This window comes from Macaca mulatta, chromosome 15 (genome assembly GCF_049350105.2).
Source record: "Macaca mulatta isolate MMU2019108-1 chromosome 15, T2T-MMU8v2.0, whole genome shotgun sequence".
NCBI classification, from domain to species: Eukaryota; Metazoa; Chordata; class Mammalia; order Primates; family Cercopithecidae; genus Macaca; species Macaca mulatta.
Genome location: NC_133420.1, coordinates 66,935,623 through 66,955,282, shown reverse-complemented (window position 1 = coordinate 66,955,282; position 19,660 = coordinate 66,935,623). Strand labels below are relative to the sequence as shown.

Below are 19,660 nucleotides of genomic sequence, written 5' to 3'. Positions count from 1 at the left end.
TTTTGAATGTGGTAGTTTATTTGCTTATTTTTATGGTTGTGATGTTTTAAATTTTCTGGCATGCTTTGGATTTCCTCTTTGTGGGTATAATGTAAATTCTGTAATTTCTTTTCTTTGGGGTCAACAGGTTGTGGAATTAGATTTGAAAACAGTAGTGCCTTGCTGTAGTGGACCCAAAAGGCCTCAGGACAAAGTTGCTGTGTCCGACATGAAAAAGGATTTTGAGAGCTGCCTTGGAGCCAAGGTAGGGGCCTGTGGGAAGAGGTTGAATCCTCTCGACTCTACCCCGGTTACTCAGTGTCCAGGCTTTCATCCCACTTGACATGAATCTTCCTACAGCCTGACGCTTGAGGGTGTTTATTCTCCCTTCTGAAGTTCTTAATGACTTCCTCCATTAGCCACGAGCCAAGCAGCAAGAGCCATCATAAACACAACTCAACCCACCTTTTTAAGCACGTCTGCTTTTCGCAGGACCCTCACCACGCTGTTTACTCACCCAAGGTTTTCTAACTGTTGTACCTTTCTGCATGCCCCTCCCTGCCTGAAAGTCTCTTCTCCAACTCATTATATTCTGTTTTGTGAACTCCATAAAACTTTGTTCAGATACCAGCTACTCTGCATTGGGTTCTCAGAATCTCATAGCAGAAAGTCACCTTTCCTTATTGGACACTTCATGGTGCTTGGTCTGAAATACTTTGATAGCGTTCCATATTCTTTAACTTACATTGTTGGTATTTTATTTGCATGTATGATTTCTGTTACTAGACTGTACCTTTGAGAACAGGATTTGTGTCTGAATCACCTTGGGAGCCCACAAGGTACCTAGCACAGTATCTCATATGCAGTAGATTTTCAATGAACATTTCCCAAAGGAATGATTAAGATGTATGATGGATTTTATCTGTGAGACACCAGTATTATGCCAAATATTCAGTTGTACTTTGTTTGCACTGTTGATCATGATTAGTTGAATCTGGTCAAAATAGCACCTTTTTCTAAATTTCCGTAAGGTTAGAATCCATAGTCTTAATCAGTCCCTATCCATTAAACTGTACAATAATGTCATTGAGTTCAATTTAGACTAACTTTAAATTTGTAGTTTTAGCATTTACATTTTTGAGGTGGGAAGGAAGTAATTGTTACTAATTTCAGTGCAGAGTAAGACTCAGATATCATGACTGCTTTTCGTAAAGATTTAAAACGAGTAATTTTTCTGTAGTATTTCAGAGTTTACTTGCAGAATTGGCCTTTAAAATTATACTTACCAAAGTATTCCTTCTTCTAATGTGAGAACCATTGACTATATGTATGTTTTTTCCTCTAGCCAGATATATGTGTATGTTATATAAACATATTCCTATATAATATATATTTTTTCTTCTTTTAGCAAGGATTTAAAGGATTCCAAGTGGCTCCCGAACATCATAATGACCATAAGACCTTTATCTATGATAACACTGAATTCACCCTTGCTCATGGTTCTGTGGTCATTGCGGCCATTACTAGCTGCACAAACACCAGTAATCCATCTGTGATGTTAGGGGCAGGTAAGTGCATTTGACTCCATCCTCATGGTCATCATACACATGTGTAGGTGGAAATAGCCCAAGACAGGGCCCTGGGCCTTAGCGGAGTTCTGTGTGTAGTTCCCTGAACCTCATCTTTTCCAGATACAGATATTTATTGGCCCATAAATATCTACACAATAAATACTGTCCAAAGCAAAGTTTCTAAAATAGAATGCACACTGCATAATAGTCTGTCTTGAGAATTAACACAGAAAATAAATAGAGGAAAGCAAAGGAAGCTAGATTTCTGGGAAAGCCTACATTCTCATGTCAGACTTTGGAAGAAAAATAAAGCGTTATCACAGACTTTGTTCTCCGTGAAAGCCCTGAGCAGCAGGATTGAGTTCTGACTTGAATGCTGGGAGGTGTTTCTGAATGAGGCACAGGGCACTGGCTGATAAAACCTGGGGCAGCTGACCTGTTTTACAATTCTGGTTAAGTTGTTAATATTTATATATGCGGTTTCCCTACTATAAGGTCTCTTTAGTTTCAAAGTTTTTGGTCATCCCTAAAGCTTCTCTTATATCCATCCACAGACCAGACAGTGTCAACAGTTCCTTTTTATGAAGCAGACACAGGCATTAGGAAAACCTTTGCCTGAGTCCATGTATTGCCACCTAAGCTTTCCCTGTCTGGTCTGGAGCAAACCAGTCTTCTGTGGACAAGTCACCAGCTTGTCTGTGGCTTTTTGTCCCCTCATGCCCCCACCCCCACTGCTCATGTTTTTGTTACTTCTGTGATACTTCCTAAGACAGAGCACCCGGTGTTCCAGTAGCAGTCTCTGTATCTGCCAAAGTCCAGCAGATCTTCCACTTCAAGATATATCTGAACATTCGATTTTTACTTCTCGGCTGACTGTTCCTTGCCAGCCAGCACACAGTTGATATAGTTACAAAAAGGGCTCCTTCAATTATGATTTTCATCCAAATCAAACATAATTAGAAAGATCATTTTCCCTCTAAAAAAATTAAAAACTCATTTTGTAATATATTCCTAAATGGTTTTAGATTTATCTCTTTAAAAAAAAAAAAATAAGCAAATCTCTTTCTTCATTTCCTTGCCTAGTTTTGAGTTTACTGCATACATCTAAATGACCGTTGGCCAGGGAACCTTTAGATTTCTGTTTGGCAGCAAAAACAGCAGATAGTGCCAACAGGAAGGGAGCATGGTCAGGTGGTGGCAGGAAATGCAGACTGAAGAAAATCAGGCTCTTTTCTGAAGTGTGCCTGGCACCTAAGCAGGCAGCCACCCACACTGCATCTGTGTTTACCATTTCACAGGATTGTTAGCAAAGAAAGCTGTGGATGCTGGCCTGAACGTGATGCCTTACATCAAAACTAGCCTGTCTCCTGGGAGCGGCGTGGTCACCTACTACCTACAAGAAAGCGGAGTCATGCCTTATCTGTCTCAGCTTGGGTGAGGGAGAGTTTTCTTTTGCACCATTGCTTTTGTTGAATTTTATCCCTCATGTATCTTGCTGTGTCACCTTGTAACAGATGTGAGATTATCTGATATCTAATTGCATAGTCATTTATCAGATGGTAGTTAGACTTAAACCCTTACATTCCATCTAAAGAGGTAAGTGCCCTAGAGGGATGGACTTTGCAGGACTGGAAGTTGCTTTGGGTGAATCAGTGAATGAGTGGAGAGTGAATGTGAAGGCCTAGGACATTACTGCACACTACTGTTGACTTTATAAACACTGGACACTTAGGCTACACTAACTTAATTTAAAAAACAGTTTCTTTCTTCAATAGTGTTAACCGTTGCTTACTTTTATTTTACAAACTTTTAAGTTTATTGAAACTCTTGACTCTTATAACACTTAGCTTAAAACAAACATATCATATAGCTGTTCCACAATATTTTCTTTGTATCTTTATTTCATAAGGTTTTTTCTGTTTTTGAAGTTTTTATTTTTTTACTTTTTAAACTTTTTTGTTAAAAACCAAGACAGGCTGGACCCAGTAGCTCACACCTATAATATCAGTGCTTTGAGACGCCAAGGCAAGAGGATTGCTTCAAGCCAGGAGTTTGAAACCAGCCAGGACAACATAGTGAGACCCCTGTTTCTACAAAAAAAAATTTTAAACAATTAGCCAGGCATGGTGGTACATGCCTGTAGTCCTAGTTACTCAGGAGGCTGAGGCTGCAGGATGGCTTGAGTCCAGAGTTTGAGGTTGCAGTGAGCTATGATCATGCCACTGTACTCCAGTTTGGGTGACAGCAAGACCCTGTCTCAAAAAAAAAAAAAACACCACGACAACAAAAAAAAACCCTAAGAGATAAACACACACTTTAGGCCTACACAGGGTCAGGATCGTCAGTGTTACTGTCTTCTACCTCCACATCTGTCCCACTGGAAGGTCTTCAGGGGCAATAGCATCCATGGAGCTGTCATCTCCTAAGATAATAATGCCTTCTGGAATACTTCCTGAGGCTGTTTTACACTTAACTGTTTTTTTTTTTTTTTTAAAAAGAGTACACTCTAAAAGAACTATAAAACGTCAGCATGAGTTTGTTTATACCAGCATCATCATAAACAAGAAATGCCTTGCGCCGTGACATCACGATGGCTACAACATCACTAGGTGATAGGAATTTGTCAGCTCCGTTGTGTATATGTGGTCTGTCACTAACTGAAACATCATTGTGCAGTGCGTGAACGTATTCATTGCCAAATACGCTTTCTCCAATTTCCATATTATTCCTGACTTATATTTTATTCATGTGCCTCATAAAATTCAAATCTCCTTGGGATTATACAATAACAGTAGTTAAGATATTAAATGGCCTATATGATTTCAACTCTTAAAATTGTTGTTTATTCAATTTGATTCCTTTTTATAAGTAAAAAATATGAATAGTTTTCTTATGCTATATGATATATCAGAATGCTCTCAAGAATGAAACTTTTAGAAATAGCACTATACTGAACTTTGTTCATGCACTGCAATTCCTTTTTGAACAGTGGTCTCTGGAAACTGTGGCCAGCAGAAAGGCTCACTGAAAGTTATTCTTTTTTTTTGTGCTTCTCCCTTGGTGTCTAGGTTTGACGTGGTGGGCTATGGCTGCATGACCTGCATTGGCAACAGTGGGCCTTTACCTGAACCTGTGGTAGAAGCCATCACACAGGTAATTGCAGAGGTGCCTGTAGGTCTTCAGAGCAGTTGTTTCTTTTCATGTAATTTGACAAAAATGCTGGTATTTTCAGCAAGGTCCATGGAAGCAGGGGATGTGGTTTAGAGTGTGGTCTTTTGAGTTTAGCTAAAATTACTAGCTGGATAACCTTGGGCAAGTTAATTAGCCTATCTGTGCCTGGGTTTTCACAACTGTATATTGGAGATGATAATGGTATCTATTTTATAGAGTTGTGAGAATTAAGATGATGATAAACGTAAGTCACTTAGTGCAGTGTCTGGCACTCCAGTAAGTGCTCAGTACTTGCTGGTTTTGACTACAAAGAGCTCTACAGCTGTTTGTTATAGGTATTGGGTTAGTGCAACAGTAACTGTGATTTTGCCATTTCAGTGATGAAGGCCACAATTACTTTTGCACCAACTTGGATAATTTGAAAATTGGTTCAAAGTGAGACAAGTCTCCACACAAATGAATCTGAACTAAATTGTTTTGGCTTGATTTTTGTCCCAAAAATGCTGAACCTTGAAAAATATTATTTGGTTTGCTTTGCATTAATTATAGAATCTATGTAAGTCATTGTGACTTCCTTTAGCTATCAACTGTTAGGTCTTTCCCACCTGTTCTTGGGCCCCAGACAGCAATAACTAGTATGTTGCCTTCTAACTACCTGGTATTTTCTCGTGAGCAGAAATCACTAAACATGTCTCTGCTTCCTTTGACCCAGAGTATCTCCCACGGGGACACCCGATGTACCCTTTTCCCCTCTAGTGGGAGAGAACCAAGTGAAAGGGCAGCTTAAAGGACTATCCTTGCGATGTGGAAACTCTTGCAAATGGTCTGAGACAAGAAGCCTAGTCAGTCTCTTTTAATGACCTGATTTTTCTCTTGCCTTACACAGGGAGACCTTGTCGCTGTTGGAGTACTATCTGGGAACAGGAATTTTGAAGGTCGAGTGCACCCCAACACCCGGGCCAACTATTTAGCTTCTCCCCCCTTAGTAATAGCATACGCAATTGCTGGGACCATCAGAATTGACTTTGAGAAAGAACCACTGGGTAAGATTTTGTTTGCGCAGCTATAATTTTTTTCCAGTGAATTCAGAAATATTACTGGAAGAAAGTTGCCGCTTTCCTTAATAGGAAATGAAGCATAGAACCTCCAGGGAGAAGACAAAGAAGAGAATCATTTCTTTATTCCCCAGTATACAGCTAAGACTTAACTGCAGTAGTTAAAACAAGAATCTACTGAGGGTCAAGGATGACAAAAGGAAAGTAGGTGCCAAAAGGAATAGACATCTTGCCATTCTGGTTTCTTCTGTAGTTCCTCCCTTTCCAGCTCTCACTTTAATTATAGGCGTTGTTTTAATATATACTCTGTAGAAACATACTGCAGATATTTCAACTTCTCAGAATTCCAAAGAAATGATACAATATCTCCTTTCCTCAGATCAGCTTGCTTGCTCTGCCTGCCTCAATCTATTCTAAGCCAAATAGATAATATGAAAACAACGTCCCTGAAATCGTAACTTTAGACGTACAGTTGATCCTCATTATTTGTGAGTTCTATACTTGCAGATTTGCCTAGTCACTAAAATGTATTTTAACCCCCAAATCAATACTTGTAGTATGTTCACGGTCATTCACAGATCAGCATAAAGGGGTGAAAACTTTATATCACTGAACACACATGTTCTATGCTGAGATCAGACAAGGCGTCACTCTGACTTCTTGTTTCAGCTCTCATGTGATATATAAGGATCCTTTGCTCAGTCTACTTAATGCCGTGCTTTTTGCATTTTTGTGCTTTTTGTGGTGATTTCGCTGTTCAAAATGGTCGTTGAGCGTAGCCCTGAAGTGCTGTCTGGCGTTCTTAAGCACAAGCTGACTGTGATGTGCATTGTGTTTAGATAGGCTTCATTCAGAAGAGTTATAGTGCTTTCGGCTGGAAGTTCAATGTTAGTGAGTCAACAGTTTCTATTAAATAAGGTGAATAAGGTGAATAATAAGCCTCACATGAAGCAAGGTTATGTATTGATTGGTGACCAGAGGCTCCCAGGAACCTAATCCTGTATTTCGTCCAGTGGCAATGATTCAGTATCCAGTCATTCAGCATTCACACAGGCTTTATAGAACATAACTACCAAGGAGAACGAGGCTTGACTCTATAATCATGAAAATTGCATATTAGAAAGTTTTCTCATTAATAAACAATTTTTCCCCAGGAGTAAATGCAAAGGGACAGAAGGTATTTCTGAAAGATATCTGGCCGACTAGAGATGAGATCCAGGCAGTGGAGCGTCAGTATGTCATCCCGGGGATGTTTAAGGAAGTCTATCAGAAAATAGAGGTGAGGTCCTACACTGCCCTCCCCACGCCGAGGATCTGAGGAAAAGCTGCTCCCTTTGTGTCCTGTCTGCAGACCTCAAGGCTAATGGGAGTATCAACTATATAAAGTAACATTTATTTCTTCAGATAACTGGGGAGGGGGTTCTCCGTCATTTTTCTTCTGTGACTCGCATTTTTACAAACCCCACCTCCCCTAAATGTTCCCGGATTTGGACAAGTCAGTGACAGCCTAGAGAAGAAAGGCCTCAGGTTCAGCTCTCCAAAACCCCACCCCTGTCTCGGACACCGTGGGGTGTGTGTCAGCTGTGGCGAGGAGCCCTGGTAGTCTCTATATTGTGTCACTAAGTGGAGTCCATTGGTTGAATGCACCTCTCAGAATGCATTTTTGCACACTTAAAAAAAATTAAGGCCACTCAATAAGTACCAAGCTACTAAAATCAAACTTTCCGTACATTTTACAAATAGGAGGCAATGTATGGGGCTCAGCATTATATTCTGAGACTCTTGGATATTATTCCTTTCCCCGCCTTCTGCATTCAGCTGACCCAAGGGCTTCTGACTGCAGCTGGTGGTTTAAATGAGAGTAGAACTGTCTGTGGGAAAGGGTGATGTGGGTGTGATGTTCACACACTGCACCCTCCACAAGGTGCTCCGTGGGAGATGGTGTTAGGGAGCTTGGCAGGCATTGTGCTAAATGCATTCCTCCAAAGGCCGAGTTAATGGACCTGTGGACAGAATTCAAACCAATTTTAATGCATAGCAGCTGTCATTTGCTACCCAGTGTCTGTGTGACCTGGAAGGCCACTTCCCAAAACAGTCAGAGAGTAATTTCCTCTTTGGTACAATCTAGATTATTATGATTTCATAAGTTATTGATAAGCATATGCATTAGTTATCTATTGCTATGCGACAAATTACCCCAAAATATAGAGTTGAAACAACAAACATATATTGTCTTCCAGTTTCTGTGCATCAAGAATCCAGGCACAGCTTCACTGTGTACTTTCACAGGGTTCCAATAGTTGTCATCTGGGGCTGCAGTCTCTGGAGAAGGGTCCTCTTAGGCTCACTCATGTGGCTATTGGCAGGATTAAGTTCCTCAAGGGCTGTTGCACCGAGGTCCTCCATTTCTCACTGGCTGTTCACTAGAAGCCTCCCTCAGCAACTTGCTATGAGGGTCTCTTCACAGCTCACATGGTAGCTGGCTTCCATCAGAGCAAGAGAGACAGAAGGCAGGTCTCAGTAACCTAATCTAGGAGGTAGTCACTAGCTTCAGTCCACACTCAACAGGAGGGGGTCAACAAAGGATGTGAATCCCGGGAGGCAGGATCCCTCCTGCCATCCCAGAGGCTGCCTATCACAGTGCATATGTATGTTGTTGTTTGTTTTTCAGAGACCAGGTCTCACTTTGTCATCTAGGCTGGAGTGCAGTAGTGTGATCATAGCTCACTGCCACCTCAAATTCCTGAGCTCAAGCAATCCTCCCATCTCAGCCTCCCGAGTAGCTCGGACTAGAGGCGCATGCCACCACACCCAATTTTTTTTTAGAATTTTTGTAGAGACATGGTTTTGCCATGTTGCCCAGGCTGGTCTTGAACTCCTGGCCTCAAGCCATCCTCCCACCTCAGCCTACCTAAGTACTGGGATTAGTAGATGTGAGCTACCACACCCAGCCCACAGTATCTATGGATTTTTAAGTTACTTAGTGTGACACACTATTAGTATAAAGGAACTCTTGTGTGTGGCTATTAAGAATAAAAATGGTTTTTAGTGTACCTTTTAGCTTGAATGTATATTTTGTGTTTGCATATTAAATTTTCTCTAGAATGGGATGTGATTAGATCTGCCTTTCTTTTCTTTTTTAAGACTGTGAATGAAAGCTGGAATGCCTTAGCAACCCCATCAGATAAGCTGTTTTTCTGGAATTCCAAATCTACATATATCAAATCACCACCATTCTTTGAAAACCTGGTATGGCTTTTTATTTTTTAACAAAATGAATTCTTTGAAGGATTTCTTTCCTAATCATATCTACTTTATTACCCCATACTCTTGCTTTGACTACCCATTTTATTAAAACCTTTGCAAACCCAAGCAGATATTGGCAGGGAAAGTGTTGGGAGGCTGGGATATTTGGCTACCGTGGGCCTACAGTTTCTCTATGCAGGGGTTCTGCGTGGATGTACGCAGGCACCCTGGTGATCACCTGGACTTAAACCTAGTAGAGTCTGAGGGACTGTTCCAGGAGAACATCCCCACTGCCCACCATAGTGAACCTTATACCCATAAAAACCAGGGACATTGTCCCTGAAACTGATGATCTAGAAGTTTATGCCCTCCTGGTGGGTCACTGTGGGAAGGGGATGCAGTAGAAGTCAGGATTCCAGTTGTCCTCAGGATCTGAGGAGTTCTAGGGATGTGAAGAGAGAGAATGTCATTTGCAGCTGCATTACTGTTGCTTTTGAGGGGATATTGCCAGTACTTGACCTTTTCTTCAAGATTGAGATATGAATGTTTTGAGTAAATTCACCTTACTTTTCTTAGCATCTTTGATAAAAACTAGAACACTAGAATTTTCTGTGCATTGCTGTGGAACTGTCATCTGGTTCAGGTCCATGGGCCACCATCGTTGAGACTGATCTGGTAACTTGTTTGAGAAAACCTGGGCCAATGCTGACTTTTTGTATTCTTTGCTAGACTTTGGATCTTCAGCCTCCTAAATCTATAGTGGATGCCTATGTGCTGCTAAATTTGGGAGATTCAGTAACAACTGACCACATCTCTCCAGCTGGAAATATTGCGAGAAACAGTCCTGCTGCTCGCTACTTAACTAACAGAGGGTAAGTATGAGTGAGGCAGGAAGGACTAAAGGCAAAAATGGAGTAATGGAGTAAATGAGGCCAGCGTTTCTCTTTTCACCTGGCCCTTTAGAATCAGACTCTTCAGTGTTCACTGAGGCTTAACCCTGGGGTTTAAAAACCAATTGCGTTTTCTGTTTGCTCCATAACAGCTTCCATGGGAGAAACGATCAACATGTGAATCCCAACAAGGGGAAGGGGAGAGGGACCTAGTGTATCCATTAGGCCCAGCTGTCATCCCTGCCCCCAGGGTGGCTGATCTTTAAAGTACAAGGCTCTGCTCTTAACCTGAGGCAGAGGCAGAACCTGACATGCATTGCCAGGTCCTGGTTGAGAAACCTAATGTTTACAGAGCACTGCTTGGAGGATTTGCAGCTTACTCATCTGTTTATCAGTTCTTCAGTAGTGTGCTGATATTCATAGGTATACCAGTATTATCAACTACTATCTCATAGATTAATATTACTCGAGGTCAGTGGTTCCCCAGTCTGAGTTTCCATGAGAATCATGTGAGGAGATAAAAATTCCTGGTTCCTATCCCCATCTCCTGAATCAGCTCTTTCAGCGATTCGCCAGAGCAAATTTGAGGAACAGAATCCAAATGCCTTTTTTCTATTGATTTTTGACCCCTTTTGAGGCATGAACACTTCAGAGAATTGAATGAAAGCAAATCTAATGCCTTCCCAGAAAAATGCACATACCCACAACATTTTGGATAGTTTCAAGGATTCCAAGACATACTCACCTGCTCCTGAAGCCCATTAAACTCAGTCCTTAAATTCAATCTAACCATTAATTAAATCATATTAACACATCCACCCCCTAGTATTTTAAGGAACAGCTCAGTGAACTGATCACTGTGTTAATTGTAAGGTATGTTTCCTGACACTGCAAAGTTTCCTTTCACTGAGGGCCCTCAGACAAGATTTCCTCTGGTTTGGGGACCAGAAATAACTGTTCTGCCTCTTTGGCACTGCTTTGATTTTTCTCTCATGGAAGTTGTAAGTTATGGTGCCAGTTGTGTGTCTTTCCTTTGCATTGAGTTCCTGATAACTCAGGGACAAATTTGAAACTATTTCTGGTTACTTTATGGAATGTATTTTGTGTTTCCCCCTATTTGTGGCTCCATCTGATTTGCCTACCGTAATTCTTTGCTTTCATTTTCTCACTTATTTTTAATTTTAGCTCTTTATCTTATATGAAGCTTTATAGGCTACCCTACTAACAAATAAAATATCTTTTTAAGATTTCCTTCTTATTTTCCTAACCAGATTTGAAAGACAGTTAACCCAGGAGAATACTGAGTTATGCCTCTCACCACCCCTTCTCACCTCTCTCTGTTCTCCGTTGAAGCTTTGGGGACAGCTTTTATGCCATGGAGAACAATGCTTAGGAGATTTAGAGAAATAGCCAGGTCTATGGTTTTTTTTTTTTGTTGTTTGTTTGTTTGTTTTTCTTTTCTTGGTGTAAGCTAAGGTTAATCTTTGCTTGCTTCACTAAGCCAGCTCCTTTCTTGCTTGCCTCCTTAGCCTAACTCCACGAGAATTTAACTCCTATGGCTCCCGCCGAGGTAATGACGCCGTCATGGCACGGGGAACATTTGCCAACATTCGCTTGTTAAACAGATTTTTGAACAAGCAGGCACCACAGACTATCCATCTGCCTTCTGGGGAAATCGTGAGTATTGTCTTCCGCTTCCTGCAGACACTAGCATTTGTCAGCCTTGGTGGAGGTTGGATATTTACAGTTACTCGTCTTTTGGTTTTAGTTTTTCTTCACAGCTCCATCCTACCTCAGACTAACTACAGTCCTCCTTGCCAGGTGTCTATATGCATAGAATCTATCACTGACAAATTCAAACCTTTTCTTGTTGCTTAAAGATTCTAAACTGTGGTTTCACCGAGTCTCGTTTCTTAGGAATTGAGCTTTGAGTGAAATTTCATTTAAAGTGTTTGAAGGGGAAATACCGGGTTAAATTAAAGGGTATTTATCAAGAAGTGTTATTGTATGACTTTATTGGCATGTAATTTAATTCGTCTAGTCCACATGAAAAGAAGGAGTAGAGAGGCGCTTGGAGGTGTGTTTTGGTGCTAATGGGAGCACCATGGTCAGTGTGTTGCAGCAGGGACTGTTTGTTCCCAGCTCTGTGTTATAGTAGCTGTGGGGCCTTGAAGTTATTTCCATCTCCGAGCCTCGTTTTTCTCACCTGTGAAGTAAAAATACTACCTACCTTGGAAGAAAGCTGTGAGGCTTAAAATGGAATGAAATATAAAATCTAGCATAGATTCTGGTGCATGTCATAGGTCCTTAGTGTCACTTCCCTTCCCAGTGAGTGCTGTGAAATTGCCTGTAAACCGTTTAACTTATTTGAGAAATAACCCTGCCGACTTATTTTAAAATAATAATAGCTAATATGTCTGCGGCACTTAACCACATTCCAGGTGTTCTCCTAAGCTCTTTGCATATATTGATTTATATAATGCTCATAACAACCCCTTGAAGTAGGTACCATGATTATCTGTGCTTTAAATTGAGAACTGAAGCATAAAGAAGTCGTATTACTCGTTTAGGTCACACAGTGGAAAAGCTGAAATTAAAACCCAGCAAGTCTGGCTCAAGTCAGTGCCCTTTACCACCACACGTACTGCCTCACTCGTAACTGATTGTATTTTTGTAACACAAACGCGTTCTTTAGAGATAAGCATTGATAACCAGGACCTAGCACAGCAGATGCTTGTTCAATGAATAGCAGAGGTTACAGAATATTAAATGAAAAAAGTTACATGTTGAATGATGGAATACCCGAGAGACCAAGGGGAAAGACTTGTAGTTATAGACTTTGGGGGACCCCTAATAAACGTCACAGTGTACCACACTCATTTACAAGCCCTGTTTGACATAGAACTTCTAGTCAGATGTCTAGAGCCTCATCTTAAATGAGACAGAATAAAGGATGAATAGACATTTGAGCCAAGACTTGAACAGGGGCATGGGGGGGGGTGCAAAAAGTAAAAGAAAAAAAATTATATCCTTAGAGAAGAGTTCATTTTCTGTTGCTATGAAATAACAATCAGAAGACAAGAAAATGTTTTAAATTTACAAAGAAAATTCAAAGGAGAAGTTGATTGGTTGAGAACATTTCCTAGAATATGTAACAGAAAGATAAGAGAAAAAAATGTAAGAACTGAACTCAGGAGGCCCTAACACCTGCCTAAATAGAAGTGTTCGAAAGAGAACCAAAAAAATGCAAGAGAGGAAATTATTTCAAAACAAAACGAAAAACTACAAGTAAAATTTCTCCAACTGAATGGTCTGAGAATCCAGATTGAAAAGGCCAACTGAAGTCCCATCTAAATAATTTTAAAACTCACTCCAAGTTATATCATTGCGAAATTAAGAGCAACAAAAGGAGAAATCTCAACGTTTCCAGAGAAAAACAGCTTACATGAAACAACAGGAAATAAGACGTGTTCCAGACTTCTTGATGCTAGAAACTTAGACTGAGGAAAATGATTTGCATCCTAAAATCTACGCCCATCAGATCACCAGTCAAGTGCACTTAAAGTAATGACACATTCAGATATTCAAAAGCTTAAAAAATAGCCCTCAATACCTTCCTTAGGAAGCTACTTGGCAACGTGTTTCACCAAAATGAGGGAGTAAATCAAAGGGGAAGACATAGGATCCAGATGAAGGGAATCCCCAGGATGCTGGTGAAGGAAGAGTCCTCTGTAACAGGAATGCAGCAAGCCCAGAGAGCAAGCAGTCGGCCCAAGTTGGAACAGGACTGAGAGCTCCAGGAATGATAGCTCCATGACAGAGATTTTAAAATGGTAAATTGCCTAATGTGTTTGAATGTCTTTAAAGGTGATTTGTACTGCAGGGCTTAATTAATGGGTAAGGACATAGAAACAGGAAAAACATAGAAAAAATGAAAATTACTGACTCCAGTGAAACATGTCTTAAATCACCAAGAAAAGGAAATCGTAGTACATTACCTGGCTCAGCTGTAAATAGTATTTACATCATCATAATCATGCAAACACCAAATGCTGACTTACCAAAAGAACTGTATCGGGAGGTTGGGGAGAAGGGAAATGTGTGGAAGAGGAGAGATTGTTAAGAAAAGTAAATCCTCAGAGTAGGAAATTGACAGATAATTTTTTAAAAATGGAGAAATCAAAAACTAGTAGTTTAAACATAATACGTAGAGATACACAGGCACAGTGACAGAAGAAAGAGCTAAATGCTGTGTTCTCTTTAGACGAGCATAAGAGTGCAGGGAGCTGTTTCTTTCTAAGCTATCGATGGCTCTCAGCATGGCGCGTTTAATAGAAAAGTCAGGAGACCTGAGTTCTAGACCTGCTTAGTCCCTCTGATCTTGGGTAACATGACGTGCTTTTCCATGAGATTGTCAACTTTGCAGTACTTTTTAAAGCACACACTTTCACATTTTTAATACCCAAAGCTAAAATCTCTGAAAATACCAGATAAGTTGTTTCTTTCTGGTCTTTGAAAGGATCCAGACAATTCAGTTAGACAGAAGAAGGTTTTCACCATTTCTGTGACAGTTTCTATGAGTTCTGTCTAGCTGAAGACATACAGAATCCTATCCACATTTAGGTAATGCCATGTGAAATTAACCACAGGTTCCATCAGTACACCAAAATACGAATTTGGGAAAATCTGTTTGAGAGTTTTCTGTAGCTCCTGTCTCTCCTTTGAGGAATGTTATCTTAGGACTTACATAGCCAGGAAAAATAATGGTACTGCTCAATCAGCAGAGATGATACCATGTCTTTGTAAAGTCTCAGTTCAGTGAGATATTCAGATTTCCTATGAGAAAACAAATCTATTTGTGTAAGATGTTTCTCATGTACTAAAATATTAATCTTTTTCTACCTTTTATTTACTTGGGCTTCCATTTGCATTTGTAGCATCTCTTCCCTTGACCTTCAAGAAGAAAGGTGACTAATAAAAGTTTGTGTTTTATATAATTTCAGAACATGTTACCTTCTTTGTGTTTTCCTACCTTTTACAACTGACCTCAGTGAGTTTCTGATATCAAGTCAAAATTAATGTTTAGGTCGGATTCTGTTTTTTGAGTTTTAAAATAATTTAGTCAATGGAAAAGAAAAAATCTGATCTAGTTTCCTTCTGTCCCCTGATGCCTTAGGATTCCAATGTTTTTATAAAACCAACAACAATTAGGCATTTCTGTCAAAAGAATATAAAATGGTTTTTAAGAATACAAAATTTAAGGCCAGGTGCAGTAGCTTAAGTGCCTGTAATCCCAGCACTTTGGGAAGCCAAGGTGGGAGGATCATTTGAGGTCAGGAGTTCAAGACCAGTCTGGCCAACATGGTGAAACCCCACCTCTACTAAAAATACAAAAATTAGCCGGGTGTGGTGGTGTGCGCCTGTAATCCCAGCTACTTGGGAAACTGAAGCAGGAGAATCACCTGAACCCAGGAGGCGGAGGTTACGGTGAGCTGAGATCATGCCACTGTACTCCAGCCTGGACGATAGAGCGAGACTCTATCTCAAAAAAAAAAAAAAAATATATATATATATATATATATATATATATTTGGTAGAAGTAGAAAGATCAAGATAATTGGGAATTTATAGACCAGATGTCTGATTGCACGGATTTGGTCATCTGCAGACCCTTCTGGCCCCGCCCTCACCAGGGCTCAGGGGACTTGTGTCCACTCTTTGCCTCTCCTGCATCTGTAAAACTTCCTTTTCTCTTCCTCAGCTTGATGTGTTTGATGCTGCTGAGCGGTACCAGCAGGCAGGCCTTCCCCTGATCGTTCTGGCTGGCAAAGAGTACGGTGCAGGCAGCTCCCGAGACTGGGCAGCCAAGGGCCCTTTCCTGCTGGTGAGTATGAAGCAGCCAGGAGGCAGCTCCCCTCTGAACTGTGAGGGTCCCCAGGCACAAATCCTGTTGCTTTACTTTCCAAGAAGATGTCAAGGAAGAGCAAGCTCAAAAAAGCATGTAGCGTTTATTCCTGGCCTGCTTCTTAGAGCCTCTGGATTTATTTTACTTGGTGAAGGGCCATGCAGAGTTGAACTGGATCTGTCATTGATTAATGAACCTTGGGGGTGTGTCTGTAGAACAGTTTTGGGGTAGGGTCTGTGAAGTCTCTGAAACATATCCAGAAGTGTATACAGATGTCTTTCTTGGGGAGCGGTGTCATGGCTTTTATAACATTCTCAGAGGCTGAGGACCCCAAATTTATTCAAGTACCTTGTTCCAGGTGGATGTCAGGAATAAGCCAGAGCTATTGTATTGTCTGTCAGGTTCACAGAAGAGAAAAGGAGCCTGAACTTTTTCAGTAGTTACTTCGGCAAGAATGCGTTCTAAGTCTCCTGGAAAATTGGGAGAATCACTTTTTACAATTGCTCTTCACTGCCTATGAATATCTGTTTATGGGCTCTCCATGAGAGAGGGAAACTCACCCTGCACATACCCAGGCAGCTCTTTAGAACCTTCCGCCATCTCGGGGCTCCACCTCTTGAGGTGTCCCCATGGAAGGGGCCATGCAGGGAGCAGAGAGCTTTTACCTCTTGAGCATTTGCTTGCCCTAAAAGCAGAGAAGAATCGTGCCACCCAGCCTGAATCTTCAGGGTGGGGTAAACATGGCTTACCTGATGTCAATTTAAATCATTTATGGCTTGCAAATTAATGCACTTGGGAAACACTAAGTTCATATCCAGAAGTACAGTAAAAAAAAATGTGGCCGTCTGGCAGGCAGTTCTCCAGACATCCAGGCTTCTGAAAATGTCTTTGAACATCACACCTATTATTTTCATTGGTTATTTTGCTCTGAGGAAAATAGAAATGTTCTCTGATTAGTTAGTAGTAGGTCAAAGGCCTGTCTTTTCTGGAAACTACTGAAAAGATCCAGATAATTGCAGAAGAAAAAGGATTTTAGGAAGTGGGTTGGGAGCTGGTAGCCAAAATGCGACCCAAGCAGTCAGCACTCAGGTAGGGAACTCTAAGATCTGATAGAGGATAAGAGAACTGGCCCCCACGGGTTCTCTGGAGTCCAGACTTTTCTACAGAACCGCTGAGTTCTGGCTGCCCAGGAAGCCATGTGCTCTTCTGTTCTGTAGCTGTCCAGGCTGGGCCACTCAGCTGTGCTGGACTGTACTTACCAGAGAGCAGTGGACAGCTATGATTTACAGCTTCTGAAGCACAGCAGCATGGCCTTTGCACAGAGCTAGTGACATGAATAGGGTGTGTTTAGAAAGCTTTCTACTTCCCCAGAATACATCCACCTATCCCTAAAACCCTAGAAAATATCTACAGCCCCAAAGAATCTGCCCTCTCCCTGTAGCAGTGCTTCGCAAGTTTGGAAACACTTATGGGATTATTATTTCGTTTTAATACCTATGCTTGGATCTCATCTCCAGAGATTCTGGTTTAATTGGTAAGGAGAAAGGCCTGGACATTGGGATTTTAAAAGCCTCCCCTGCTAATTCTGGTATGCAGCAGTGGTTGAGAACCATTGAGCTATAGTTCACGGTTCTCAAAATTATAAGAATCACTAGTCCCCTCCCACCCATGCTCCCTGCAAGACATTCTGATGCAGCAGATCTGGAGTAGTACCCAAGTATCTATGTTTTCAACAAGCTCCTAAAGTGACCCTGGTGTTGGGCAATTAAAAGTGTGCCCTAGATATCAAGAGACCTCTTAGGGTATTTTAATATTATATGACAGTTATTAATTATAATAAACTGATGGGGAGTTCTAGTTAATGGAGTACCATTCTTTATTGCTGTATATTGCCGATTATAGATTCCCAGTAAAACATACTTTAAGCTTAGTATCAAGACTATATTCAACGCAATTTGGTCTTTGAAGCAGAAAGTGTAAAAGCAGTACACAAGAGGTAATTGTTTACTTTATCTGTGGTATGTTCTGAAAGTTGCTTTTTTGATTGAACTTTCTGTGCCTGGTGATACAGCTAAAATAGTGGGAAAAAAATCAAGGGAAAAATTTTATGTTGTTTTGCGATGTGGATTCCAGATACAATGTAAGTTTGCTCAAACATGTTACATCGCTTGTCAGACTCCAGGGTCCAAATACCAGATTCCAGCACTGACTCCCTGGGTAAAGGGGGACAATAAAAAGCTTAAAGCTTTTTATTATTTTTATCAGATAATTAAACAATTATTTGGTATTTAATACTAATATTTCAGAAATAGAACTCCAGAGTATTTCCAGATTTGCATACACTGACTGATTTTTAGGTTTATGATCCTTCGTTTTATAACGGAAGTGATTTCTTATACATTGATAGAATGTAGTATGATTGTAGTGACTTTTTTTACTCTGACATTAACTAAAAACATGGTGTAAATTGAGAATTATAGAGGTAGCAAGGCAAAGGTTACAAAATATATGCAAACATTTTTGTTTATTTGTATGCTGTATTTCATTGTTGTGTTTACTTTTTATTATTATACTTTAAGTTCTGGGGTACATGTGCAGAATGTGGAGGTTTGTTACATACATATACATGTGCTGTGGTGGTTTGCTGCACCCATCAACCCGTCATCTACATTATCCTCCTAATGCTGTCCCTCCCATAGCCCTCCACCTGCCAACAGGCCCCGGTGTGTGATGTTCATTCCCCTCCCTGTGTCCATGGGTTCTCATTGTTCAACTCCCACTTATGGGTGAGAACATGCGGTGTTTGGTTTTCTGTTCTTGTGTTAGTTTGCTGAGAATGATGGTTTCTAGCTTCATCCCTGTCCCTGCAAAGGACATGAACTCATCCTTTTTTATGACTGCATAGTATTCCATGGTGTATATGTGTCACATTTTCTTAATCCAGTCTATCTTTGATGGGCATTTGGGTTGGTTCCACGTCTTTGCTATTGGGAACAGTGCCACAGTAAATATACATGTGCATGTGTCTTTATAGTACAATGATTTATAATCCTTTGGGTATATACCCAGAAATGGGATTGCTGCGTCAAATGGTATCTCTGGTTCTGCATGCTTGAGGAATCACCACACCGTCTTCCACAATGGTTGAACTAATTTACACTCCCACCAACAGTGTAAAAACATTTGTTTCTTCCCACCCTCTCCAGCATCTGTTGTGTCCTGACTTTTTAATGATCACCATTCTAACTGGCATGAGATGGTATCTCATTGTGGTTTTGATTTGGATTTCTCTAATGACCAGTGAGGATGAGCATTTGTTCATATGTATGTTGGCTGCATAAATGTCTTTTGATTAGCCCTTTGTCAGATGGATAGATTGCAAAAATTTTCTCCCATTCTCTAGGTTGCCTGTTCACTCTGATGATAGTTTCTTTTTTTTTTTTCTTTCTTTTTTTTTTTATTATTATTATACTTTAAGTTCTAGGGTACATGTGCATAATGTGCAGGTTTGTTACATATGTATACTTGTGCCATGTTGCTGTGCTGCACCCATCAACTCGTCATTTACATCAGGTATAGTTTCTTTAGCCGTGCAGAAGCTCTTTAGTTTTAATTAGATCCCATTTGTCAATTTTGGCTTTTGTTGCCATAGTTTTGGTGTTTTAGACAAGTCTTTGCCCATGCCTATGTCCTGAATGATATTGCCTAGGTTTTCTTTGGAGGATTTTTATGGTTTCAGGTCTTACGTTTAAGTCTTTAATCCATCTTGAGTTAATTTTTGTATAACGTGTAAGGAAGGGATCCAGTTTCAGCTTTCTGCATATGGCTACCCAGTTTTTCCAA

The 19,660-nt window shown here is 40.5% G+C and overlaps 1 protein-coding gene across 12 annotated transcripts in view; it reads left to right on the top strand.

Moving 5' to 3' along the window:
• The window catches only part of ACO1 (aconitase 1), a 67,720-nt gene that overhangs the window by 41,204 nt on the left and 6,856 nt on the right, over positions 1–19,660 (top strand). For all 12 annotated transcript variants that reach the window (NM_001257865.1, XM_077965182.1, XM_077965180.1 and 9 more), the window contains 10 exon segments: positions 128–244; positions 1,388–1,547; positions 2,849–2,984; positions 4,619–4,703; positions 5,608–5,764; positions 6,931–7,055; positions 8,921–9,025; positions 9,752–9,894; positions 11,442–11,589; positions 15,674–15,796. In NM_001257865.1, coding sequence (NP_001244794.1) covers positions 128–244; positions 1,388–1,547; positions 2,849–2,984; positions 4,619–4,703; positions 5,608–5,764; positions 6,931–7,055; positions 8,921–9,025; positions 9,752–9,894; positions 11,442–11,589; positions 15,674–15,796 — 1,299 coding nt within the window.